Genomic DNA, 27657 nt, shown 5'->3' on the forward strand with positions numbered 1-27657 from the left:
AGAGTTCAGAGAGTTGCACACCTTCCAGTAACTGGGCTGCTGATGGGAAGCCAATCCTTGCTGGCCACAACACAGTGCTGGACTCCGTGCACATTTCTGTTTTCTAATCTGCTGCCGAAAGCGCTGTGTTGCTTGCTCAGGCAAGTCCATCACCGCATCAGGAGTGTGTGGGAAAATAACAGAGTCAGTACAACTGGAGGAAAATACATGATTGTCTGGTTGGCCATTTGAAGCTGAACTAGCTTGTACTTTTTTTTTTTCCTAAGCAACACCCTGAAAAAAAATGCGGTGTGAGCGGGTATGAAATACAGGGAGAGTTTGCTTCTGTTAACATACAGCCGGCTACTCTCAGATACTTCAGTACGACTTTAGAGAATGCCAGGGCTCGGTGAATGGGACTGGTAGGGTATTGGATCTTCTTTGCTCAAATTAGCTTTGTGTGTAAGTCTGTGGCACTGAGGAGACGCTGTGTGATCACCTGGGGTGTGTCAGCTGTGCCGCTCGTTGTCGGCAGCACGCTTCTCTTCTCCAGTCTGTGCTTGTACTGGAGGGAAGGACCCAGGCATCAGGTAAGCACGGGAGGACAAACCATGTCCTGGGCTAACGGGAGGAGTGAGGGATTGCGGGTGGGCAAGTACGGAAAGGGGCTGGGAAATAAATGTGTTCAAACTAAGGCAATTCTGAGCTCCTGCCCGTTGAAAATGCTGAGCTATTTCACTTTTGCAAGGTGTAGTCTGTACCTGTTTGCTGTTCCTGTTTGCTGTTACTGTTTAAGAGAAGTCAATGAGACAGAGCAGGATAATGGGCTTCTGCTGCAGCAGAAATGCCAACGTAAATAATTTACTTGCTAATTAGTAGACACTGCTCTAATGGAAAAGAATTTTTACAACAGATTATTTTTTATCATATCAAACACTGTATTTTAGAGGTAGTCATTCTACTTGGGCTTTTTTCTTCTGCTGGGTGTTAGTGCAGTGGTGAGGATTAATCACTCTGCTATGTGGCAGAGCTGCTCTCTACTGAGAGATTCTGGGAGCGGAGGCTTTGGCTTGAGGAAAATGCTATCCAAGTTTTGCAAAGTGTATTTTGGAAATAAAGGCTGAAGTTTAGTTTAAAAAAAAAAAAAAAAAAACCAACACAAAAACAAAACAACAAACAATGCACTTTTCCTTTTTCTTTTTTCTTTTTCCCCCACTAAATGAGGTCATGCAGCCTGATTACCTCACCCATCTGTTGCCATTCATAAGCGTGTTGTTTTTTTAAAGGGCAATACTGAATGGTATTATGTAGCTACCTACTTTTGTCTGCCTCTTGGCTTGTCAAGCACTGTCATTATAATATCGACCATTGTTCTTAAAACAGAATTTTGGTTAAAACAGTATATACCTGCCATCTGGTTGAAAAAATGTAAGCTTCCTACATAGCTAAGTGGAGTTGTACTGCGATATTAGGAATAGCTCATGTTCTTTTGAAAATAGCAGCTGATGGCAGATTGCAGAAATCAGCCAGTTATCAGTTGTCATTAAGCTATTTGATATCTGACACATATGGAAAACATGCTATTTATAAGTATGTGATTATGTCGTAAAACCATTCCTCTCTTATTCTTTTGCCCTTCACTTGTTTCACTGTGTCTGTCGGTCTGGGCTGGAAAGCAAAGTCCTCCTTAATATAATAGGATCACAGAATCATTTGAGTTGGGAGGGACCCCTACAGGCCATATGGTCCCACTCCCTGTAGTGAACAGGGACACCTTCAGCTCCATCATGTACTCAGAGCCCTTCCAGCCTGACTTTGAGTGTCACCAAGAATGGGACATCCATCACCTGTCTGGGCAGCTTGTGTTCTTTCCCCTTGTCCTGCCACAGCTGACCTTGCTGAAGATTCTGTCCCCTTCTTTCTTACAGCTCCTTTAGATCCTGGTACAGAGTAGATGCGCTGCGGGCTGAAGGTGTGCTGGGCTGTGTGCAACACTCCTGCCATCACTGAGAGGAGTGGTAGAGACCTCTTTGGTGTGTTTGTGCTAGAACAGTAAGCGTCTGATGGTATACCTCAGTCACAAAGAGCCCGTGAGAGAAAGATGTGGAACCAGCTGGTAGGAGATTGCATGGTTAGAAATTACAATGCAAAGGATGCATTTTTCTTGAGTTGTTCTGCTAGTGGAAAAGAGCTTGAATCTTAGAAGCAACCAATGCTGCAGCAAAATATCCAACAACTCTACAGGTATAATTATTTGCTTGACCTGCACAACGCACTAAGGAGTGTCAGCACTATAGGCCAGTCATTAACATGAGAGCTTAATGCTAACCACTAAGCAACAATTTTTCCTCTGTGTACAGTGCAGGACAGAGTATGCTGCTGGAGGAGGCAGCGTGGTGTCATGATGGCCTGGTCCCTTGTGCTGTATTTTGAGGGAAACTGCAGAGAAGGCAAAGAGGAAGAACATTAAGTATCACTTTTACAAGTGGAAATGGGAATAAAGAGAGAGTCAAAGGAGGATGGGGTGCTGTAAAGACTTCTGTACTAAAAGATGGTATGAGGAGCTATTATTTTCATGTGGGCTGGGGATTAGGCCATGATAAATATGCTTCAGTGACACTGAAATCTTGTGAGCACATCCTGCGTGACTGGGTCAAAAATGCTGCAAATTGTAGCTGGTTACTCTCTCAAGATTTTGACTCTATTAAGCCAGCACTGTTGCGAGAACCATGAGGAGTTGTTATCCCTAGCAGTGACCTCCAGGATCTCCTTTCCTATTTGAAGGTTTTGTTCTGTCTCTGCTGTAAATGAAGCTTTTTGCTAGTTTTTTTTCAGCTCAATCTCAGTCAGGTCTGAATCTGTGGGCTCAGCCCGAAACCCTCCTAGATTTTCAAATGATGTCTGCTCTGAGACTGTGGTTACAAAAGATATTTAGTCATTTGGGTTTTAAAAGTTGTCTCTCTCACAACAATCCATCCATGGCGAAGATGCAGTCAGCTTTGAAATTACAGGATTTAAGGTGTTGGAACCATTACAGTTATGTTCTAACAGAAGATTGGGTAACAATACTGTAGGTCAGAGGTTGCGATTCCTCACCAGAAGAATATTTGGAAGCTCTATTACAAACACTGTGTCTGCTTTCCTTTGGGCTCTTGGAGACCTTTGGAGGCCATCAAAGCAGCTGCAACAAGCTCAGCATTTCGGCAGCTTCACAGCTACTTCTGCCATAGGCAACTCGAGGGCTGGTGCGGAAGGAAGCTGCAGGACAGGGCAGTGCCCAAGGTGAGGGCAGATCTCTGTGCTGGCACATGGGGATGGAGAACCCCGTAGAAAGAGGATTGCATCAGACTGATGGCTTGGGGGCAGTTTGGCAGCAAAACCTGTTCCTTGCACCCGCTTCCCCGGTTGCTGACAGTTATTTGCAATTCCTGGCTGCTTATTCCCCAGCATAGCTGCTAACCACTTGTCTGCCCAGTGCACTCCTCCTCCCACCCCACCACAAGCACACCCTGCTCGCTCACTTGCTTGTTGGCCGACAGCAGCGGATTTTCTGCTCAGGTCTGTCCATCAGCTCCAACCATCCAGGGCCATTGCAGCCCCCCAGCTCTGGCAAAAGGTTAGTGAAAGCCTGCTTACATTCCTCCGTGCCTTCTGTTTGTAATTTCTTTGTGTGCTCTTTTTTAATCCAAGTTTTAGGGGGGGGGGGCATTGAAGAGAAACATAGCAGGAAGAAAATGTGCTCATGGGTCAAAAAAAAGTTTTGTGAGCAATCATAGAATCGTTGGAGTTGGAAGGGTCCTTAAAGGCCATCTGGTCCAACTCCCTGCAATGAGCAGGGACACCTGCAGCTCTATCAGGTGCTCAGAGCCCCTCCAGCCTGATGTTGGCTGTCTCCATGGACCAGGCTTCCACTATCTCTCGGGACAACCTGTGCCAGCATTTCATTGCCCTTAGTGTAAAAGATGTCTTCCCTACATCCAATCTAAATCTCCCCTCTTTTAGTGTGAAACCATTTCCCCTTGTCCTGTCACAGCTAAACAGTCTGTTCCCTTCTTTCTTATAGACCTCCTTTATACACTGAAAGGCCACTCTGAGGTCTCCCTGAAGCCTTCTCTTCTCCATGCTGCACAGCCCCAGCTGTCAGCCTGTCCTCACAGGGAGGTGTTCCATCCTTTGGATCATTTTTGTGGCCCTCCTCTGGTCATATGGAAGGACAGAACACAGCATGTCATCTTGCTTCTCACATTTAAGGAACAATTTTTTTAAAAACTGATTATAGTTGAAGTAAACATTTGAAAGCGTCTCAGAGCTTGGAAGGACACCCAGGAGAGGTGTGGGATCCTTGAGTGTCCATGTGAGAAGTGCTCTGGCAGATGGGGATGTTTCTCAGAGGAGCTTGATGGCTTTGCAAGCATGTCACAAAGTTTCTCTGCATAGGAGGCAGATGCCGGTAGTGCTGGACGTTGTGGCAGTGTGCTATTCGTAGCATCTGAATGAGGAGATTAGGAAATGACAGCAGGATACTGCAGCAGAGGTAGTGTTTTTTCAGGTGGGTTTCATGTCGAAGTGAATTATTTTGTCAGGTGTAAATGTGAGAACTTACCGTCAGCACTCCTGAGCTGCTAAACTTTCCCCAGTAGAAGCTTGCCTTTAAATGAGCTTTCTGGAACATCGTCCCAGTGCTGCTCTCAGGTTAATTGTTCCAGGTTGAATTTTCTTTTGGAGGCTTAAGTCATTTCTCACGTTCTCAAATTATGACCTCTTTGCGTCAGCAGGGCATCTGGTAACACCTATATTTAGGCCACCAAATGCACCGTGTTATGAAAGGGTTTTTTTTTCTCCCTTTTTAGGGGAAGCATGGGGGTGTGGGAGAGGAGCTCTAAAGCTGGTTTTGTTTGTAGCAGGCTCATTTCTGCCTGAGGAAGTGCCTTTGGCTTAGGGGAGAATCTTTTCTTCAACTCACGAAGTTCTGCTCTTACGGAGAAAGCTAGAAAGTGAAAAATTTCTTACTGTGCCTTCTATTCCTCGAGAAAATTTGAGGTGTGCCAGAATATATGCGCTCTGTCTCACCACACAGCCTTCAAAGCAGCAACCAGAACAGCTCCGATTGCCTAGGAAGTTGCAAGGCTGATACTAGCTTCCCAGAGCACACCCTGAGTGCCTTGCTGAAGGGCTGCAGGTGGTAAATGAGTCTCTCATCTTCTCATCAAATGAGCTGGCGAGGAGCACCCCCAGGCCCTGTATTTGGTGCTGCCATTGCAGTGATTTCTTGTTCCTGCTTCCTCCCAGAGTAACCACGGCCTTTCCCTATCGTCTGATGTTGCTCAAGTGCAGAAGATGCATGCTGAAGCTCAGGATCAGGTCCAACAGGCAGTGTCCAATGTGACCCAATGTGGGATTTTTTTGAATAGTTTGTTTTTGATGAGCATAATGTAGTAGGTGCCGGTGCCAGTAAGTGTTCTGCATATATATTACTGAGTATATTGCACAGAAAGTTAGTGTTTTGGCCTGAGATAAAACAGAAGAAAGGAAAACTTCAGATGTTTTATGTAAGCCTGTGTACTTGGCACAAAGCATTCTTGGTGGCAGGAGCAGTAGAGGCAACATAAGATTTGCCTTCAGTAATGAGGCCTACTGCACATACTTTCTGGCTTACATGATGCAAAAAAGCAGATATCCAAGGTCGTACACGTATAATGTGTGAGTGTAATAAGCAGCCTGTTTTCCTTAAGATAACTTTGGAATTTGTGTGCTAAAACCTAAAGTTAAAAGCTCTGAAGGCAAGTGCTTGCAGAAAAAAAAAAAAAGGGGTAAATTTGTAATTTCTGGTACAAACTTAACTTTTGACACTCTTTTACCTTTGGATTATGACAGACTGAGACTCAACTGGGGTATGTGTATGGGGTTCACTATCTCTGAAGTAGAACATATATGATGGTTTTCTGTTCTGTGGAGAAGCCCTTTGAGGGAAGGAAGTGATGCTGCCAACCTTTTGCAGCTGAGAAACAGAATACGCGGTCATACACTGTGCTTTTCCACAGGACTTCTGCTTCATACTAGCTATGAAGTAGGTGTATTGGGGAAATACAGCAAGGCCCACTTGTTCTGTGCTGCAGAACATGTCTTATGTCAGTGGGCTTGTCTGACCTATAACATTATTATGTTCCCATGGGTGTTCATACATCTTCTCAGCAACAGGGCATCTTTGTATGAAGATAAAGGGAAATTAAAATGCTTTTCCTGAAACTATGCAAGGATCCTTGTTAGGCGCTTTTAAGGAAAGACTCATTTCATGACTTCAGTTATTATGTGCAAATGAAGAACACTGACTTTGAAGTATTCACTGTGCCCTGCTGGAGAGCGTGGCTCTGCCATGTGGCTTCCAGTGGACCAGGAAGGAAATGGGCTGCATCTCTGTCATCCTGTGCTGTTTGCTTTGAAAGAGGAGTATTTCTGTTTCAGATAGAGAATTACTGTAGAGCTTTAAAAGGGTAATGCCCTTTGGGCTACTTCATCATGAAAATAATTTTTTTCATTGACTACAGGAAAAATGCAGGTGTGTCCATATGCCATGCATTACATTGGCTGCTGAAGTAGCAAGCAGCAGCCCATGCAGTGCTGTTGTTGAGGACTCATTTGGTTACCCTTGGGTCAGGGCCTTGCCTAGATGAAAGGCTCAGGTTGAATTAGGTAAGGTGCTGAAACTGTATTACGACAAACACAAGGCTGTTTGACTTGCTTCACATCTCAGGGGAAAGCCCCTGAGCTAATGGCACAGAAATGATGTTCAGCTGTTGCCTGGTGGCTCAGCTACAAATTGAATATTGAGGAAAAAAGCAGGAATGCAGGTATGTGTCTTGCTGAGTTGGCTTTGTTGTGCTGACTGGGCCCACCTGAAGCTCTACAATGCCTTGAAATGCACACTAGCTCCTGAATTCAGCATCTCTGGAGTATCCAGCCTTCCTCGTTGTAGCATCTGCCATTTTGTCCAGATCGTACTGGCACTCACAGACTTCAACAAAAACATGCAAACTTTAGACTGTGGCCCTTTGCCAACCAAGTTTATGGGGCAGAAATGGGAAGACTGCTCCCTGCCTTCACTCTGGGGGAGCAAGCATTCTGCAGAGGCTTTGCTTCCTATCCCTTTCCATTTGGTGGAGAGGAAAGGTGAAAGACAAGCATAAAACCTGGACAGTTCTATGGATTGACAGACCAGAACCAAGCATGGACATGATGTTAGCAAGCTTCTACAACTAAGTATCTCCTTTTTATTCCAGTTTAGAGCAGAAGTTTTCAGTTTGGGAAAACTTTATTTATTTATTTTAGAAGAACTGTTTTGCTGTGACATCTCCATGTGTGAGTGTTTTTCAAGATCAACTTGAATAACTTACTTACGTTTTCCTCTCTGCATGTGGGTGCAGTGTGTTTGTAGCATGCTGCATGTATGTATGCAAATATTATATTTATGATGTAACTTAGAATCACAGAACCATTTCAGTTGGAAGGGAATCCTAAAGACCATCTGGTCTAACTCACCTGCACTGAACAGCGATACCTACAGTTCCATCAGGTGCTCAGAGCCCCTCCAGCCTGGCTGTGGGGGGCATCCATCACCTCCCTGGGCAACTGTGCCAGTTCCTCAACACCCTCATTGTAAAACACTTCTTCTTTACGCCCAATCTAATTCTCCCCTCTTAGTGGGAAACCATTTCCCCTTGTCCTATCATCACAGACCCTGCTAAAAAGTCTATCCCCTTCCTTCTTATAGCTCCTATTTTGATGCTGAAAGACTGCTCTCAGGTTTCCCCAGAACCTTCACCAGGCTGCCCAGCCCCAGCTCCCAGCCTGTCAAGCTTCCTTGAACAGGTTTCCATTTTGACCACCTCTGTTAAATCTGATTTTGAGTAGAATGCTAATAAAATTAGTTAAAATGTGCAAGTCTTACTTCTTGACAAATATTTGTAGTTCTCGGAGTGGATCAGAAATTCATAGTCTGTTACAAGATAATTTATGTTAATCTTTTTAAAGGCAGTAGATAAGATTTCAGAATCAGATTAAATGTTTGTATTCCACATTAGGAGACCTCCCTGGCTCTGTCTGACAATCGATAAATCCTCTTTAGGCTCTCAGTTCTTTGGTCTGCACTTACCTCTTTCATGCTGCACGTGAAGGACCTTTCATAGGCTCTTAATACATGTTTATTTGGAAGTTGGAAGCTATATCAAACACTTGACCTTCTCTTATGTCTGTTTCTCTCATTTCTCTTTGTTTTGTTTCTTCTAGCTCAGAGCACAGAGATGGGTACTTGCAGTGCACTCGGTTTCATTGCTTCCAGAATCTATTTCTTACTGTCCAGGCATTTAGGACAGGGGCAACCATGTCACACTGTGCTGTTCAGCCTAGTGACTATCTTGTGATTAAGTCTCACCATAGCAGGGCTGGACAGCATCTTTGCTCCCTCTCAGCACGAATTTCCCAGTGCTCAGAAATGGGAGGTGAGGTGGCAGACAGCCTGCAGACCCAGCGTGGGATGGCGAACGTGCAGATGTCTGCTGCGAGCCCGTACTGAGAATGTTTGCACCATTTGTTAGTAATTTTGGAAAACAGCAGGAGTTAACGAAGTAAATATTTGTCATGCAAACACTGCATCTTGCTTAATATCCAATGATGTCATTGTTTAGCCGTGTGTAGCCTATTGCTTGTGTATGCAGCAGGGGGCACTGTGTGGTGCTTAGCTTAGACTACAGCAAAATTCTGTCTGCTTCACTCAGCTGCTTTAGAAATACTTGTGTGTCTCGGTCACTGTTGAGTATACTTTGTGTGTGTGTTTTGCTAGATTCTACCCCCTGTCTCTTCATAATATCTAGAGACAGCACTTCCACCGGCAGTCTGTGAGCAGTTTGCATTTTGAAAAGTATATTTATATGTAATAATCACTTTTATTTCATCTGCAGTCGTCTTTGTCACTGTGACCCCTCATAAGTATCCAACACAGTAACAAGGAAGGACAGACAGAACCCTGGCCCTGCAAAGATCTTGTACCTGATTCTGCTAGTAGTGTAGATGATCTCGTAGAAAAAGAGGGTCAGTATTTAAGAATTTGCAAATATAGAGCTTGGAGACTTAAGTGTGTTGATGGTTTCTACAGGCAGGCTGTCTTGCACAATGCCATAACTACTTTTCAACAGAAAAATAATCTGAAAATAACTTTTTGGGAAGCTGTCTGATATAAAAAGTGTGTGGGATGGTTCATTACAAGTTTCATCACCCTGCAGTAGAAAGTAGCTTATATCTCTATCATTTTTTTAGTACATTCATCTTGCCTGGTTCAAAAATAAAGTAAGACAAGAGTTCGTGGTGTTTAAATGAAATATGTTAGGGATGGAAACTTTCTTCAGGAGATGAAGTGGGCTGTTTGTTCTCTGAAAGACTAGTGTATTGTGGTCAGACTCTGTCGTGTGTGTTTGCGGATGCAGTCTGGGATGTAATTCTGGTATTCCATAATGACACTGCTGGATTATTTCTATGCTAAGAGTGATGTCCTCAGTATACACCGAAGTTTCAAGTGCCCAATAGCTGCTATCTTATCCAGTGAGGCAAGCTCACTAATGAGTACAAATCTGTGGTAGTACGTGGAGGCTCCTCACCTGAGTTCAAGTCCTTTGATCTGGAAATTGTGGGGGACAATAAGATGTTTGAGGGAGATACCACTGCCTCCATATTCTTCCTTGGCTGTGCACTGCTGGCCACTTTAGGAGACTGAATATTAGGCTGGACGTATATTGGGGTTTGCTGTGGCCTTGTATTTTAATAGCTTTATAATTCTTAAGGGGGGGGACGGGGGAGGGGGAAGGACCTATTGAAAGTGTTTCTTGTGCAGATGAATCATACATGTAAAGTAGCCTCGTGTGCCTGACAAACGGTGTTCACTGCTTGGCTATCAGAACATAAATCACAGTTAAAACCCACACCCATTGAAGGTTTCTGTTCAGTTTATTCAGATAGCTTTCAGTCCCCATTTAAGAATGTGTTTTGTTAGATGCTTTCAAATGCTTTTGTGTATTTTTTAAATATCTTATTAAAACGGCATTAACTGGATAATTGCAAATTAACATTTCCTCCCCCCACCTCCCATATTCCATCAGCTCCACAAATAGCTCTCTAATTTGCTGGGTGCTGGAAAGCAAGCTGAATTGGTTGCTTTATTTAATGTCTGTGTGTTGTTTTTAGAGTCAGTGTATTTGCACAGGTTACAAATGCTGTCTGCTATTCACATGACAAAAAAAAAAGCAAAAAACCAAAAAACAACTAACCAACCAAACAAAAAATAAAACAAAAACAGCAACAACAACAACAAAAAAAACCCACCAGACTTGGGATGAAGTTGATTGCAGGAAACCCAAGGCAACCTTCCTTTCAACCTGAGTTTCTGAGTGATGCATGATGTTCCCCATCCCACACCATTTCAGGAGCCCATCTGCTGTGGCAAAGGACAGGCCATGACTGCATGCCAAGGGAAGTCCTCTCCCCACCTTGCCAGGCAGGCACACACTGGGGCAGTGCTACAGGTGCCTGTCTCCTGTTTGTGGGGCCCATTGCATAGTTGCCACCCCCAAAGGAATGGCTTTTCTCCAGCAGGGCCTTGCTACAGCCTGCCTGGGCTTGGCCACCTGGCTTTAGTCTGGGGTGCTTTGATCATCCCCAACAAGCCAGTCCTGTCCACATGCAAATGCTTACTGTGAATCCAAGTACTTGGCTAGTTTGTAAACAGTAATTGTTTACTGGTAAAATATGGTTGTGAAGAATAGGAAAAAAAGGTGGTAGAACCACAGAACGGTTTGGATTGGAGGGGCTCCTTAAAGCCCCCCCAGCCCAATCCCTGCCATGGGCTGGGTGCCCCCCACAAGCTCAGGCTGCCTAGGGCCCTTCTAACCTTGGACTCCTTCAGAGATGGGGAACCCACAGCTTGGGGCAGCAGTGCCAGCACCACACCAGCCTCATAGTGGAAGTTTTCCTCCTAATATCTAACCTAAACCTTCTCTCTTTTAGTTTAAAGCCATTTGCCCTTGATCTGTCACTATCAGACCTTGTAAAAAGTTGCACCCCCTCCTGCTTCTAAGCTCCTTTCAAGGACTGGAAGGCCACAAAGGGATCTCTTTGGAGCCTTCCCTATCTCTAGTGATATCACATATTTAGAAGTTTTTTTTTTTACACATCTAGATTGAAGTTTTTACCATGTTTGCATTAACTTATGAAATTTCATGTTTTATATTCTGAGTAGAATGAATAAAGATGCCACAGAAGTAAAGTGGCTTCCTCTCAGTCTTCACCCTCCTGTAGAGGTGTCAGCATTGTGAGCATTATACCTCTTAACATTTAATAGATGAAGCTCATATTCATTTGAAAAACTAAGAGCAGTGTTGTGGGAGATGAAAAGTACATTTGGACTTTTTTTTTTTCTTCACACCATATAGGAATGGAAAATGTAGGACTGCATTAGTGTACTTTCTACTGTCACAGACTATTACATGCCGGGGGGAAAAAAGAAGTCAGATCCACAGCTGAGCAGATGGCATTCATGAGTCTCCCTGCGTAACACCTCCCACATGGTGAGGTGGGCGGTGAGCTGGGGCCCAGCGCTCGATGCTGGAGGCAGGATGGGTGCTGTGCAGGATGCAGGGCTGCTTGCATCAGGCCTCCATGGGCAGTAACATGTGCCCACAGCCCAGCTCCCCACCTGCACTGCTGCCAGCTTCATGCCCCAGCCACTGCCTGCCCAGGTTTGGCAGGTGATAGATATCTATTTATCACTTTACAGTAATAGGGTTGGTTGCTAACTGCACGCAGGGCCGTGGCATTAGTGTCGCTGCAGACAGAAGGTACTTTCTGTTGCTTTTCAGTGAGTTAAATGGGTGTACAGTGGCATTTCTTTCCATAATGTCAGCAGCTAATTTGTCACTGAAGTACATCTATATAGGCGTAATTGTTTGTTACGTGTCTAGAAAGGTTGCATTATTTTTATATGCCTAGGAGGTAATAAGAGCAGTCGGAGAGAAGATAAAGAGAACAATTCTGAAGAGGGGTGAGATGATCTAAGAAGGATCCGTATTTCCTAGCATGGCCCATATGACAAGGCTTGCTGACACACAAGCTGTGCTTCATGCCCATTTGATGGCAGTTTCGTCATGCATCGCACCGAGTCAGCATGGGGTTTGCATTAACAGTTTAGTCAAGGGTAGCCTAGAAAAGTTTATTGCAAAGCTTTTGTGACCAAGAAGCAATATCATGGCATACAGCTGCTTGCCCACTGACAGCAGCTTTAACATGCCAAGAAGGTGTTCATCTTAATGCCTCAATTGCTCATCTCCTAACATGGCCTGTAAGGGTTGGTGGCCCCCTGCCTGGCAGTGCTGATGGTGGTTAGAAGGCAGAGGTAACAGCTCCTGGTTGGCAGGAGGCTGCAGTCAGCAATCACTGCCTCCTCTCATTCCCCTGCCATGCAGTGCCTGGCTTCCTTCTGGAGGAAGGAATGCTGTGGGCTCCTGCTTAACCTATTCTTGAGCTCCGATGGTAGAAATCCTTGTCACTTATCTCCCTGGCCTTGGGAAGGGTCAACAGTGACTTTTGTCATCATAGGAGAACATGCAGTGATCTGGGGGTATGTGCTTAATCCCTTGATGTTGTGTGGGGGCAGTGGTGTGTTCTGCATAGCTGCAGCTGCCTCAGGACCACATTCAGAACTGCTGCCAACATAAGGAACGCTTCTTTTTTGCAAATATGTAAGTAAATAAACAAGTTCAGCCCACATAAGTCATCAGACCCAGAGTGATAACTCACTGGCCATCTGCTTCTCTCTTCAACATTGTTTTTGTTGCCTGCTTTTCAAATACAAAGTATATCATGGAGAGCTTGGCCTATCATTTTCAGATAATTCAGTTGCTACTGTCATCCATGGGAACAGCAGGTGACCAGGGTTCATTTCTGGACACAGAAGTCATGATATCCAAAAAAAAGATGACTTCTAAGAAGGCCAAGCAAGCCACAAAGGCATGCATGTATTATAAGCATGACTTAGTTTGTCAGAACAATTATTTTGTTACTGGAGTTGTTTGTTTTTCATCTAAATACAGCAATTACCTATTTCTGGAAATATGGCATGCAGGCTTGTGCAGGGGAAGCTTCAGTGATGGCTAAACAGAATTAAGTTTCTCTAGGAACAATCAGTACCCAATAAGTGGCCTCCAACACTTGGAAGATGTCCCTCCTCATAGTACTTGTAATAATTTGTATTCATGTTGCTAGATACATCTCTATAACTGGCACTAAAGCTATACACTGTTTCAGAAAGAACTTGTGCAGCTTCTTCCACTGCAGGTGATGTTCAATGTCCCCCTTTTTCCCCTTGAAACAGCAAAGAAAGTCTCTGAATCTCTGAATGTTCTATTTTTTTTCACTGAAGTGTCTCACCATTGGTGAGCCCATGTTTCTTCTCTTAAGCATGATGTTATGACCTAGAAGGTCTGGGTTATTTACCTGATCATTCTAGGGGTGGTGTGATACTGCTATTAGAAGATGGGCATGGTGAGATTTGTGTTTCTGGCCAAGTCCTCTTTCAGCCTGTTCTCAAATCAGCAGATTTCACACTAACTTTCAAGACTTAGCAATCAAAGGAGAATGTAGTTTTCTGAAGTGGCACAGATAAATAGGAATCTGTTCCTGCACCTTCTGAATCAAGGTCTTATCACTTTTGAAGTGGCCTGTTCAACATCTCAGCTTGCTAAAAGGAGATTCTGCATTACTGCAACTGTGTGCTCAGGCCAATGTTGCTGTTTGTCCTTTAAAAAGTAAAATCTGTTTGAAAACTTACCTAGCTGGTTGTACTGAAATGAGAAGTAATATTACAAATTTAAGTGACTTGTGAATGAAATAGAATTCTGAGCAAAACAATTGTAATGTTACTAACATGTATGTCATGAACATTGTGGAGAAATCAAAAGAGCTACCCACTAGAAATATAATCTATTATTTTTTTTTAATAAATATTGGAACCATCAATATTATTTCAAATCAAATCAGTCATCAGTTGCTTTAATTGAGGACAGAGAATACTAGTAGTTTTTATTCATAGTGAATGTTTATTTTGCTCTTGCACCAGGCTTTCGTTCATATTGTGAGCAGCGTGAGTCATTAGAAGCCTGAATGAACTGTGCTTATCAATTGTTTCTCCTGACTCCTAGGGAATTCTGCAAAGCAGATATCCTCTAACAATGATGTAGTGACCCAGCAGGGTTCCTCTAGTGATGCATTTCTAGCTGCACGCCTTGCAGTAATCTAGGTGCAGCACAGTATATGCAGCTAAGAATGTTGCCTCCTTCATCCCACCTCACCAAATCCATGTTCCTGAGCTCACTATCACCTTTCTCTCTTTTCTGGAACATCTCTTATCTGGAACATTATTGTGAGCAAACTTTCCCTCCTGAGCATGGGAAAGCGCCTGTAAAGGACTTGTATCTAGAAGCAGAGGAAAGCGGCTCATCAAACAGGAGGCAGTCTCAGTGATGATTGTTTCTGTAGGCTGGGTTGCATTAGGTTGCAAACAAATCAACATTAAACAGCTTGAATAACTTCAAGCTTCGGCAGCCTGGCTTTTCAGGGTCACCAGTGGTTTAACTGTGCATTGGCTGCTGGCCGGAGCGCTTGCTTCCATTAACTGCTTCATCTTATTACAGGTTTTGTTAAGTCTTGGCACCTTTCCTGAGAGTGAAATTGAGTGTTCCTCAGACTGCTACTGTTGCTGTTACAGCCAGTTACCTTCCTCCTCACTTACACAGACTGTGAATCTGGACAGTTCGTCTGGTGAAGCAGCTAGCCAGGAGCTAATATGAACAGGGTTTGTGAGTCCTTACAAGATAGGCAAAGCAAACATGTTCTCCAAGTGAACTCATTTTTCAATTATTTTGAGTTCAATATACCAAAATGGAGAAGGGGAGATATTGTGTGCCTAGGCTGGGCTAGGAGCCAGAAATAAATGTCCTGCTGTCCTGCTTACCTCCAGGGCGTGCAGGTAGACAGGAGGACTGGGCCACCTATCAGCAGTTCAAGCTTCGCCCATCATCTCTAGCTTGGTGCCAGGACTCCATTTTGGTTTGCCTGCTGCCCATCCCTGCAAGTAACTCTCTTGTAGTTTAAGCTGGCGGTACTTCTCGACTAGGTTGCTAAACTTCAGTGTTTTTTTCTCTTACCTTGGAAATCTCATCCTCCTACGTAATTACTTGTATTTGTTGAGAGCAATTGCAGTAGAGAAAAGGCTTGTTAGTTTATGGGATAAGAGAGGATAAAACAGCTCTCTCAATCCTCATTCCTTTTGTATGCATTGGAAGGCTCTTGGCAGAGAGATAGCTGGATTTCCAGTGCAGCAGGGAACCATGCTGGCTTGTAGTGAAATAATTGGTAGGTGCTACAGAAGATTATGTGATAAAACTTACATGCTACTTTTAAGTGGACGGGTTTTTGGTAATTGCCCTAGGACCATTTATTATGTAAATAATTAGTCTTTCCAGATAAGGAGTAGGATACGATTTACATCTGAGAGATTTATGAATGCTAAAAAGGTAATACATGCACATATTGGCAGCTGTGTTCAGCACTAATTTGTATGTTTCATTTCATTCCTGAATTTTATTTCCAAAGCTTCAGACAATGCAGAATTGAGAATATGGCAGCTGAAAGCAAAGCAATTGAGAAATGTATTTGAAAAGCTTGCATATGATATCTGTTCCTTTTATAAGGAATACTTCCTTTATGACCTCCTCCTGCTTTGTATTTATCATTTCAAAGAACTTTGGGGGACTGTCTGTAGCCTGCATCTTCATGAAGCAAGTAGCCAAGGATTTAAAGTATTGTCATTGCTGGCCTGCAGCAGAAAACTGCAGGCGGTTTTAATCTCGGGGTGGGGGGGTTAAACCCAATCTTTTGTGTACAGATTAGGAGTGCAGGAGGATAGACTTAAGGGGTGTTAGTGGGAGTTTTTTCATTGGCAGTTCAGTAATAGCATCAGGCTTTGGAAAAACTTTTTTCCTCTTCTTTGTTATTTCAGTAATTACTATGTGGTGGGTAGAAATCCATAGGGTTTGTGTTCTTTTTAAGTACTACAGCAACGACACAGGGGTGTGGGCGATAAGAAGTACTTGCTTTTATAACTTTTTACTCTTTGGACAGCTGAGGGCCCCTAAATGCCTTCTTGGATAGTCTATCACTGTTTCAGTCTTTGATGTCTATATTTATTTTGTCTCGGATCTGTCAGCTGTGATAATAACAAGATCCATGCTTGAGGTGGAAAAAAAGAGGATTTGGCACTAGCATCACACTGACAAATCTGAAATCTACCAGAGAACTGTATGACCTACCTTATACTGCTTGGGCAATGGAAAGGTTCCCAAACATCTCCCTGGTCAAGAAACAAAACACAGGCAAGTCCCTGCATGCTTGCTTGTGGAGGTTCTCCTGCTTTCATTTAGAAACTAGGAACTGGTTGGCTGAGTATTTGGTGATTTCTGGAACAGCTGGGGTAAAGAGGGCTTGCAATTTTTATGTATGGAAACACTGTGACTCCCTACCAGAGCTGCTGAGATGAGCGCCATAACTAACAGGATTTACTGCAGTTGGTTTGGAAGGTATTGAGTTCAGCTCAATAGTGATCAGTTTTAATGAAGACTAAAGACTTTCCAGCTCTTCATTTTGCACATAGTTCTACTCAATGGAATTCTAATGCTAAGAAATGTACCTTTTTGTGTAAATTATCTCACTTAAGATGCTTGTTTCTTTTGAAAAAGATCTTTTTAGATATCCAGAAATATTAAGTGTAAGTGGTTTTCTGTGCCTCATAAAAATTCATTATAATATGAAAAGTGTTTTGAAAGAAACCTTCTCCTATGCTAGTGCCATTCATGTGCTTTAAAGGATGTAAGTGCTCTTATGTGGTGGGAGTGAGGAGTATGCTTTTCAGAGCTAGAGTGGAGTTTTGGGTTTTCGTTTGCTTGTTTTTTGTTTTCTGATGAGATTTTAGTTTATTCTTCTTAATTTCACCACTTCAATCTGGCTATTACAAAGGATATTCCTTTCTACTAAGATATGTTTTCTTTGCAACATCTACATGTTTCACTTGTTCTCAGCCTTGACTTTGATAGGAGGGTCGTAGGTTGAAAAATTCACAGCAGAGACTGCTCTTATATCCAATATGCCACTGAAGTGCTATGTTATAAGCACTTCTCTAAGCTGAGACTTTGGGTGCCGCTTCCTTCTGCTTAGCACATGGAGGAGGTAAGATCTTGTGCTGACCTTCTGAAAATCTGTGAGATAACAGTGCTCTGTTGGAAGCAAGTCCCTCTCTACATCTAAAAAGAGACAAATTAACAATAAAGCAACCAACAGGCACCCAGTAATACAGAACGGCATATAGATAAAGCAGCAAAGCTTCCTGTGGCTGGTGCTTCAGAAGCTTCAGAAGCTAAGCAGAAGGGACAGCGAGGTGTAGTGACCAGCAGCAAGGCAGGGCAGCTGTCCCTGGAGTGGAGAACAGGGCTGCTCTGGCGTCCCACTGAAAACCAGCAACTGGAGTGCTGCCTCCACCGGGACACACTGCATCTGTTCTGCAGTGGTGTGGTCCAGAGAGCGTTCAGGTTGAGAGCTTTGTGTTGTCTTTTGGTCAGGCATGTGTTGAGTCACCTAATTTCTGTCTGTGTTTATGGCTTCTCTCTTGAGATTTTTCCACTGCCCGAATACTGGTTTATGCCAAGACAGCCTCTAAATCTGAGACTATAATAAAATATCCAAGAAGTAATTAAATTACTCTGCTGTGAGGTGATGAATCAGTGCAATTTCACTGTTGGGAGTTTGTCTTGCTTGCATTCTCTTCAAGCCGTTCAGTGGGAAGCATATGTTTTCAGTGCTAAACCTGTATTTTGACAGCCTATTTGATACAGGCAGAACTTCATGCACGTGTGGAAGTAAATTCATGACAAGATGTTGTTTATAAAAGGTGGGGTACTCCATATTCAGGGTTCCCAACTTTTCTAAGGCTTTAAAGATCTCTGCCTGTTACACACACTGTATATGTATGTACATCTACAAAATAGGTTCGCTATATGGCACAGCTGTATAAGCAAGAATTTTTAGAGGCAGCTTAGTGCTGGGTTGTTCGGCAAATGCTCTGCGGAGCTAGAGCAGCTGCTGGGATTTAGTTTCCTTGGTATGCTCCTTTGGTTTTGAAGGCTGTCAAATACATGCATTGTCCCTTTTGCAAAGATAGCTGCAGCTTTTTGTTTAAGTAATCCTTACAGACAAGGAGTTGGAATTTAAAACTGAAATATGGTTAAATCACAGCCATGCAACAAGCAAAGCAATGTCCACTTGCTAAAGCCAAGGGCATTCTATTCTTTCTCAGAAGATTTTTCCTTTATGTGTGCCCACCTGACGTGCAGAATCTGCTGGTGCTTTGTGTTGCTGTAGCACAGAGGAGCTTCGTCAGAGCCCAGGGTTTGCTCATAATGGTATGGTTGTGCAAACTCTTACATGAGCATGCAGCAGAAACACAGGCTTAGGGAGGAATGGAAAGACATGTGTAATTAGGCTTTAAAAACATGATCAATAATGGCTTTTACTGTTCGTGTGTTCTACACTAGATGCTTACTTCCTGCTCTCTATTTCAAACTACCAAGCCAGAAGGATAGATTGCCTGTCTAACACCATCCAGCTGGCCCCCATATATCAGTAGGTTACTTAAATACCAGGGTACTAATGACATGTGACACCAGTGGAAAACAAGAAAGTTGAGGTCAACATTTTTGGCAAATCTTTTGTTACTATATCCTTTGTGAGAGCAGCCGATGAATGAACTGGGCTGCTGTAGCTCTTCTTCTCCAAGGTTTTGAATTCTATAATATGTGTGGGGTCTAATCAATGCCTGGCTGTTCGGAAGTCTTTATACTATTCGTGGCTTCCCTCTGTCTCCAGTTCTGGATGTTGAGGAGTTCCAGTCCAGCTCCCATCCACTTCAGGTGACTCCCTCTGAGCCACGTACCAGGCAAGGAGAAGCGTGTGCTGGGGTGAAGGCTGGATCCTGCAGTTTGTGTTGCAATTGGGTTAAGTCTTGGTGCCTGAGACTGGTAAGGAGTGTCTCAAAACAATTGGGTACCCAGATTCGCAGCCCTTCTGCATCACTTGTCTTCAACGCAGAGGAAGCACAAATGCAATCAGAAGGGTCTGGGCTGAAAAAATACAGGGCAGTCTTTCTTCTCATAACAGAGACAGGTTTTTCTAAAAAGTCATGCAAGTTAAAATAAATACCACAGCATATAAGCCAGCGCACAGAAAAATGAATTGGTGAACTACAGCATGTGTGCAGCAGCAGCACTGCATTCCTGTCATCACGCATTCCCGAAACATAACAGTGAGAGAAATATGATCCGAAACTGTTTTAAGAGGTGCTGTAATTAAGCCAGGATTACTATGCCAGTATAACACAACCTGATAGCATTCCAGAGTGAGACTGAAGACTTGCTTATGATAAGCTCTGAAATATTTTTCTTTTCTACATTTGAAGCTTTTTCTCGCTCACCTTTGACTTGGTGATTTTTCTCTCTGCTTTTGGCAGAGTTTCCCACAAGCCCCAGTCCCAGAAGTCGGAGCCAGCCCAGTTTCTCCAGTCCCACAGACCCACCGAGAGTGGCTGCCTTGTTTTGTGAGCTGGGCCACAAGCATGGACAAGTACTGGGCTTCTCTTGCATGTGTAACAGCTAGTACTGCTGAGAGGTGACAAGCTGAAAGCATTAGTGGTGGAAGTCTGAGAGCTGCCAGGAAAAGGGATCATAGGATGAATCATAGAATGGCCTGTGTTGAAAAAGACCATAGTGATCATCTAGTTTTATCACCCTCCCACGGGCAGGGTCACCAACCTCTAGACCAGGCTGCCCAGAGCCACATCAGCCTGGCCTTGAAGAGGCCAGGATATGCTGTGCTGGGAGCTTTCTGCCCGAGTATCTGCTTACAAAGGCTGAGAAGGGGTAGCAAGTACTTCCCAGAGCCAAGGACAGTTACAGACTGCTGCCAGAAAGGAGTTTCACAATAGCATCTCATTCAGAGACTGAGTTCTGGCCTGTTTCCATGCTAGTGGCACATTTGCTAATACAGAGCCATGCATGAAAGTGGGGTCATTTATGCAGCCGGCTGATTTTCCTCTTCATGGACGTATTAATATTAAGCCGTGCAGGTTGTATCTTTTCTCAGGGAGGTTACTGTGCAGAACTATACCTCTTAACAAAACCATATCAGTCACAGGTCATTGCCAAGGCCTATATGTTATATCTCAGCTCAGTGTTTTTCTCCAGTTCTTAATTACATATTTTCCACCTCATCTCTCATTAAGCTTTCTTCCCTCTCCTTCTTTTTACTGCTCTTCATCTCCTTGCACTACAGACTTCTTTTCTCCTTTTTATTTATTTATTACTTATTCATTCATTTCTTCTCTCCCTCTCCCACTTTCTTAGGTCCTGCATTTCCTTTCCAGCATCTTGCAGCACCCTATCTCCCACTTAAAAAACTTGTAGATTTAAAAAAAAAAAAGTTTCTATGAAGTTTAAAAGCTTACAAAGGTTTTCCTACTTGATGTGCTGGGCCATTTCCAAGATAAGGGAGAAACTGGCTTTGAACACATAGGCTGAGGTGATGATTTTACAGGGGAGGCGTGCAGTCCTCTTAGCAAAGAGGGGCACCGCTTTCCTCCTTGTGTGTCCTATTTCATCTGTTTTGACATTTTTATGTCAGTGCTTGCTCTGGTTGAAAACTTCATGTAGTTGGTTCCCAGGCCAGTCAAGCTGACGTGCCAGCAGCAGCCCCCTATGCTATGAAGTCTGCTCCTCTGCCCTACAGAAACCTGTTTGCCAAGGGGAGGAAGAAGAAATGCTGCCCTGACTGAAACTTGAAATACCAGATTACATGAGAGCAATTACCATGTACACACAGACAAGCACGCGTGCACATACACACACACACATATATATATATAAAGTTCATACATATAGTACATATAGTACAGTACATACATATAGTATAGTGCCATATCACAGAATCATAGATTTATAGAATGGTTTGGGTTGGAAGGGACCTTTAAGATCATCTTGTTCCAACCCCCTGCTATAGGCAGGAATTCCTCTCATAGACCAGGTTGCTCACAGCCTCATCCAGCCTGGCCTTGAGTGCTTCCAGGGATGGGGCATCCTCTCTGGGCAACCTGTTCCAGTGTCTCGCCACCTTCACAGTAAAGAACTTGTTCCTACTATGTAGTCTAAATCTACTCTCTTCTAGTTTAAAGCCGTTTTCCCTCATTCCTGTAGGCCCCTTCAGGTACTGGAAGGCTGCTAAAAGGTCCCCAAGGAGCCTTCTCCAGGCTGAAGAGCTCTCAGCTAGTCTCTGTAGGGGTGGTGCTCCAGCTCTCTGATCATCTTTGTGGCCCTACTCTGGACCTGCTTCAACAGCTCCATGTCCTTTTTGTGTTGGCAGCCACAGAACTGGACACAGTAATTCCAGGTGGGGTCTCACAAGAGCATAATAGAGGGGCAGAATCACTTCCCTCGACCTGCTGGTCACACTTCTCTTGATGCAGCTCCGAATATGCTTAGCATAGCCCAGGATATGGTTGGCAAACATATATAATTATTAACAATTACGAACTATAATTATTACTTTTCAACAGTGGAAAAATGAGCTTATGAAACTGAAGCTGGGACCCGTGGCTGTATAGCAGTGCATTTGTCACTGATATCCTATGCTGTTTTGGGCCCATTGTGTCCTTTTCTTTTGGCCTTTTTGCCAAGATGGGAATAGACCTGCTTAGCACCTAGTTAGTGCTTATGAAGATCAAAAGTGATAGATATCTGGAGTAATATTTGTTTTTTCACTTTTAAGAGATAACATAGAAGATTTTCAGAAGCTAACATTTTTTATTGCTTCTCCAAAAGCCCTCAGGCTCTCAATGATGAATTTTGGCTGAAGTAGCATTGTGATGAAAAGCTTGAACCTGTAAGAATCCTTTGTGGTGTTTTCAGTGTACCTAGGCCCCTTTTCATGAAATGTATAATGCTCAACCAGTACCTTTGGAATGGCTACTGTTATGTCACTGATTGGGAACTATTAGGCTAACAGAGAGGCGGGATGTTCATTTTTGGTTTAGTTCATTCTCTCTCTCCCTTTTTTTTTCCTCCCTGAGGTCTCTATGATCTATGGGTCTATTTAATCTAGTTTCACCTTTTTGGTAATTCAAGCAGATGGTACCTGCTGGACATCAAATACCAGTGCTGCCCAGGGAGGTGATGGAATCACTGTTCCTAGAGGCATTCAAGAAAAGTGTAGATGTGGCACTGAGTGATACGTTCTAGAATTAGACAAAACTTTACCAATATGCCACAGGCAGGAAAAAATACAAAGTGTAAATTAAAGCAGAATTTCACAACTGTTTCAGCCAAATGGAATAAAAAGTCCCCTCCCTACCTGTTGGAACCGTCTGATTAATCAGCAATTTTGTATTTGTTGCAAACTGTGCTTATAAGAGTGCTATAATGTCATTCCAAACAGGAGAGTTGTTTGTAGCTGGGAACTCTTCTTTCCCTACCTTGCTCTAACGTAACTCTGTATGAATCCACGCATTTATCTTCTTTTACTAAAGACAACAACAACCTACACTAATTTGAAATGTCTAACAATGTAATGTTCTTTCTTTTTTTTTTTTTTCAAAAGCCCTAAAATTTTAGCTTTCGATTCATATGAAGAAAATTACTTTATTTCAGTTTGGCCATTGAAGCAAAAAAAATCAGTTATACTCACAGTTCTAGCTCTTTTTCAAAGAAAACAGACAAAATTTAAACGTGGTCTTTAATTATATATTTGATTCATCCCAGTAACAAAACTCAACTTCAAACAATGCAAAAACAGGAGGAAACTTGCTCTGAATTCCTCTCTTCAAAGCAAAGAACTTTGCTTTCAGACAGCATGTCAAAAAAAACTTGCAGCTGAAACCCGAAAAGATGGAGTAGAAGAAGCTTTAGCTGACCATAGTCATAATGTCTCAGGACTGAAGGGAGGCTTCCAAAATGGTTTTAAATTCATCTCCCTACATTTGAGAAGAGAAAGTGGGCTTTGTTAGATGGATTGCTTATTTCTTCCCCCTACCTCCAACTTTAATGTGAAACAAATGTGTAGTCATAGGAGCAAAATATTACTTGTTCAAAATTGTCACGCAATGGAGACTCATCCTGTTAACTGTCCTAAAGCCAGCCTGACTCCTACAATCAATGTGTAGAGGACATAAAACGTAAATTGCAAACACTGTACTGCTCTTGTGACCATTCCTGCAAGTGTACAACTGAAGTCAATTCAAAGTACTTGAATCATTCCTGTATGCTGTCACTGGTTCATCAGTGTACAGCAAATTGCTGGAAAAGCACTGGGACGTGTTTTTTCCTGATAGTTGCAGTGGGGCACAGCTCTGACTGTGTTAGAGCTGTCCCTCGCTCTCTTACTTGTTCAACTAGCCCTAAAACTAGACTCATGTTTTTAGTTTAGAATAATTACACAGAAAGATAGTGTCAGGATCACTGTGGTCTTGTCACTCCTCCAACCCTGCTTTGTTCTGTCTTTCTACTTCTTGACCTCATTTTTCCTCCTCATTGCTTATTCCTATTTGTCTCATTCCTCATATAATGCATCTTTTTCCATGTCTTTTTTAATGGAACAGAATGATATCTAGGGCTGTGTCTAGACTAGAAGAAAGGTTGAGTTTAGTTCAGACATAGGTTGAAGTCAGCTGGCCAGGTAAAGGCTGCCTTCAGCCATTTCTTCTACAGTGTGAACATCATTTGCTCAACTTTCAGACAGTGGAAGGGGAGTTCATGCTCCTGGGTAGGATTTCATTTTGTTTTACATCCAGTGAAATGGGTAGGTTTTGGGGGGGTTGACTTAGTTTGTGCTAACCGACCTATCCAGATCTGTCTTGGATTAGAAAAGTTGAGCGATTCTAGAACTTCTCTTTAGTTTTTTTTGGGTTTGAGGATGAAAATGTTCTATTATAAGCCTTGCGTAGGTTGATGAGTAAATTGCTAGATGAGTAAGTTGCACGATGGAAAATATCTTATATTTTCATTAGTGGTGCTCTGGGCCAGCTTTTTGCTCATCTTACTTCTTCGCGTTTCTCCCAGTATACAGACATCAATGGAAATATGTAGCTCTCCCTGGCTTTTCACACTGTTGGAAGGAAATGAAAATGAATGAACAAGGACCCAATTTGTATTTGATTTCTTGACAGGTTTCATTCACATCATTTTGATACCATATGAACAGGGTGGCAGCAAATGGAACCTTGAATGACTCTTTGGTGTGTTGTCTGTCCAGAGGCTGAGCAAGGCCCGCTTAGGTGAGGATGGGGAATGAACTCAAGGCTTCATGGCCATGGCCCTGATGGGAGTGTGTCTCCAGGCCTGTTCACTTTGATGTCCTAGTCACTCGCTGTCATCTTTCCCATATTGTGACACTACTGAAAGCTTTCAATTGCTGTCCAAATTACAGACCTCTGATTTTTCCATGCTTTTAGAAATGAGACTAAACCCTGTGGGAAGGAGCGTTCATTAATTATATTTTAAAAATAATACTAAAAAGTAAGCACAAGTGATTTATTAGCTGAGCTTAGGCAGCATCTTAATATCCCTGTGTCATAGTTTCCTTCACAGGTAACATTGTGGCATCAACTGACTCCAAGCACACCCAAGGAACCGAGTCCCTCAGTGCAGTTTTGGTCCCCAAACCCCTTCATGCAGGCCACTGCTTCAACATGGCAGCAGGCACATGCACCAGCGGGGTGAGATGCGGGAGCCACGCACATCCTCGTGGCTCCAGTTTCCAAACGCCCTGCTGTGGCCCACCTCGGGCAAGCTGTGGGAGTCCTCCACCGGGCTCTGAGGAGGAAAGGAGCGCCCGGAGTACGCTGGGACGCACGGGGAAAACCCCGCCGCCCGCCCGCTCTCCCCCAGGTGTGCCCCGGCCGGGCGATGGGCACGGGAGCGGTGCCGCCCTGTTCCTGCCGCCCCTCATAGGGTGCCTAGGGCTGGCGAAAGGGAAGAGGAGGGCGGCAGGGAGGGGGTCGGGCCACCCGCAGCGCACGGGGCTTTGTATGTAAATGCCCGCGCGCTGCTCGCGGAGCCCGGCGGGACCAGCGCACCGGGCCGGGGCTGCCGTGAGCACGGACGGTGGCGCGGCTAGCGGCCCCCCCGGCGGCATCGCCCCCCGCTTCTAGCGCGGCGTCGGCAGCCGTAGAGCCCGGGGCGGCGGTGAGGGGGGCCGCCGCCGCCACGGCAGGGGGAGGCCGCGGGCCGCTGCCGGCCGCCGGGGCCTGAGGAACGGCGGGGGGGGGGTCGCGGTGCTTCCGCCGGCCCCGCGGCCGGGCGAGGCGCTCGCTCCTCCTTCCCCTCCTCCTGCTCTTTCCCCTCCTCCTCGTCCTCCTCCTCCCGCCGTGCCGGGAGCCGCCGCCGCCTCTCCCAGCGCCGGGCGCGCTGCGATTCGGGTCACAACCGGCGGTCGTGGGGTTTTCCTCGTTTGTTTGGGTCTTTTGTGTGGCGGCTCACAGTTGGCTAAGCACGGCTAGGCTGAATCGGGCTATTGTTTGGGATCCCGGAGCGTTCACGCTGCAGATCTCCCCCCTCCCCTTTTTTCCCTTTTTTTTTTTTTTTTTTTTTCCTGAGAAGCCACATAATGTGCCTTTCCTCCTCACGAATCTGGAAGCTGTAAGCCGGACTGATTGCAAATGAAGTGTAATGCATTGTGGGACGTGTGTAAAATTGGATCATTCGAGGGGGAGAGGGAAAAAAAGAGCGGCCGGGCCGTGCCGCCCGCGCCCTAGAGCAGGCAGCGGCACCATGGGCGCAGGCTGCGCCCCGGCGGCGCCGGCGCTGGGCTGACGGGAGCGCCGCGAGGCCCGGCCCGTGCTGCGCTGCTGCGGGGGCACCGCTCGGGCATCCTCAGCATGAAGAAGACGCGGAGCACGACCTTGCGGCGGGCCTGGCCTAGCTCCGACTTCTCCGACCGGGCCTCCGACCGCATGCGGTCCCGCAGCGAGAAGGACTACCGGCTGCACAAACACTTCCCGCCGGCTTTCATCTCGCAGGCGTCGCGGGGCTACATGACATCAGGTTGGTAGCACCGCCGGCGGGGCTGCGGGCTGCGGGCGTGCGGCTGCGGGGAGCATAACTTGCTATGAATAATGCAAAAAAAAAAAAAAAATAGCGTACATCCACCATTTTGTACCTCGGCAAGATTCACGGCAAGGCCCTCGCAATATGGTGTTTAAAATCTATTAGCGGAGTGAAATAAGGCAGGGGGGAACGGTCACGTCTCAGCGCCGCGGAAGGGCAGGCGGAGAGGAGCGGGCGCGCAGAGCGTGGAGCCCTTTGCTCCTTTTGTGCTGGGAGCATGTGCTGGGAATCTGCTGCTGCACGTTATGCTTGTAATGCAGCTGGCCCCGCTGTAAACCAGCGCTCCGCCGCGTTTGTCTGTCTGCGAGGGAAAAAGGGTCACCTGTCGTGGCCAGCCTGCCCCTCGTATGGACATAGGACCGTGAAGGTTGGAAGAGACCTCTGAGATAATCAGGTCCAACCGTCCTCTAGCACCTTGCCAGGCTCCAGCTGCATGTTTCTGCTCTGGTGCAAATGCCTGTAAACACGTTAACATTTGGTGTCGGAGGTAGAAGGGGAGCAGAGCCGAGTATGCGGGCAGTGCACACGTGCACCTATGTTCCTCAGGCCGTCACCATCAGGGGAGGCCGTAGGGAAATAGTGGGCACTGCACCAATGTGTTTGTGCGTGGGGAAGGGAGAGCACACACCAAACAAAAACCAGCATGGGGAAAGGCGGACATCGGGAGAGGCTTTGCTTCGGCTAGAGTGCTGCTGCAATGTCAGAAAGCCTCGGTAACGTTAATGGAAGCTGCTTCATTCCGAAAAGCATCCGCATGGGCTCAGGGATTCAGACATTTCATAAACAGCAGAAGGAAGACTTGGGAAAATGCTGATAGGGAGGGGGACGGGGGCAGAAAATCCTGGAAACCTCCTTTGTTGTTCTGCTGCCTGCTTATTGTGATGCTCGGACATAACGTTTCATTCCCACCGCATCAAATCCTAGTTTATCATGAAGGCTTGTTTTCCCTCTAAGGCTCGATTTAGGTTGAGTAGGCGGATTCCTTTAAAGGAGAAAAAGAGGGAGAGGGAGAAAATGAAGGTATTTTTCATGCATTACTGAAAACATTTCCAATCCCCCCCCCCCCTCCCAATTACTGTTGCAAAGGTTGAGCTAAAGATTGTGGCTGTCGGTTACACACTTGCTTTGCTCTCTCTGTCTCTAATAAACATTTCTCTTTGGTTCTCGTGGTTTGAAAATGCTGTGTGACTACTCTTTCATTAACCTCCAGGCAGAAGGGGAAGAACATGCATTTCACTGCAAAATCTGCCCATGTGAGAATACTGTGCCATTTTGGCAGTAGCCCTTCTGATTTTTTTCCCTCTTTCCTGGGAAGCCACAGATTGGGAGGAAATGACAAGTGTAATTTATTCCTGAGCAGCTGAAGAAAAAGAGAGCGGTTGTTGGG

The 27657-nt window shown here is 44.8% G+C and overlaps 1 protein-coding gene across 5 annotated transcripts in view; it reads left to right on the top strand.

Annotated features, from left to right (window-relative positions):
• STOX2 (storkhead box 2) overlaps positions 1-27657 on the top strand; it is a 126690-nt gene that overhangs the window by 37443 nt on the left and 61590 nt on the right. The window contains exon 1 of one of the 5 annotated variants that reach the window (XM_052682622.1): positions 288-569. The exons of 2 other annotated variants lie outside the window; for them this stretch is intronic. Coding sequence is in view for 1 of the 3 variants with exons in the window: in XM_052682615.1 (XP_052538575.1) it covers positions 26042-26207 (166 nt within the window). In the remaining 2 variants the exon portion in view is untranslated. Of the gene's footprint in view, positions 1-287; positions 570-26013; positions 26208-27657 lie in introns of those variants that run through there. 2 more of the 5 variants (XM_052682615.1, XM_052682617.1) reach the window with 2 other exon arrangements.

Source organism: Tympanuchus pallidicinctus, unplaced genomic scaffold (genome assembly GCF_026119805.1).
Source record: "Tympanuchus pallidicinctus isolate F22 unplaced genomic scaffold, pur_lepc_1.0 scaffold2, whole genome shotgun sequence".
NCBI classification, from domain to species: domain Eukaryota; kingdom Metazoa; phylum Chordata; class Aves; order Galliformes; family Phasianidae; genus Tympanuchus; species Tympanuchus pallidicinctus.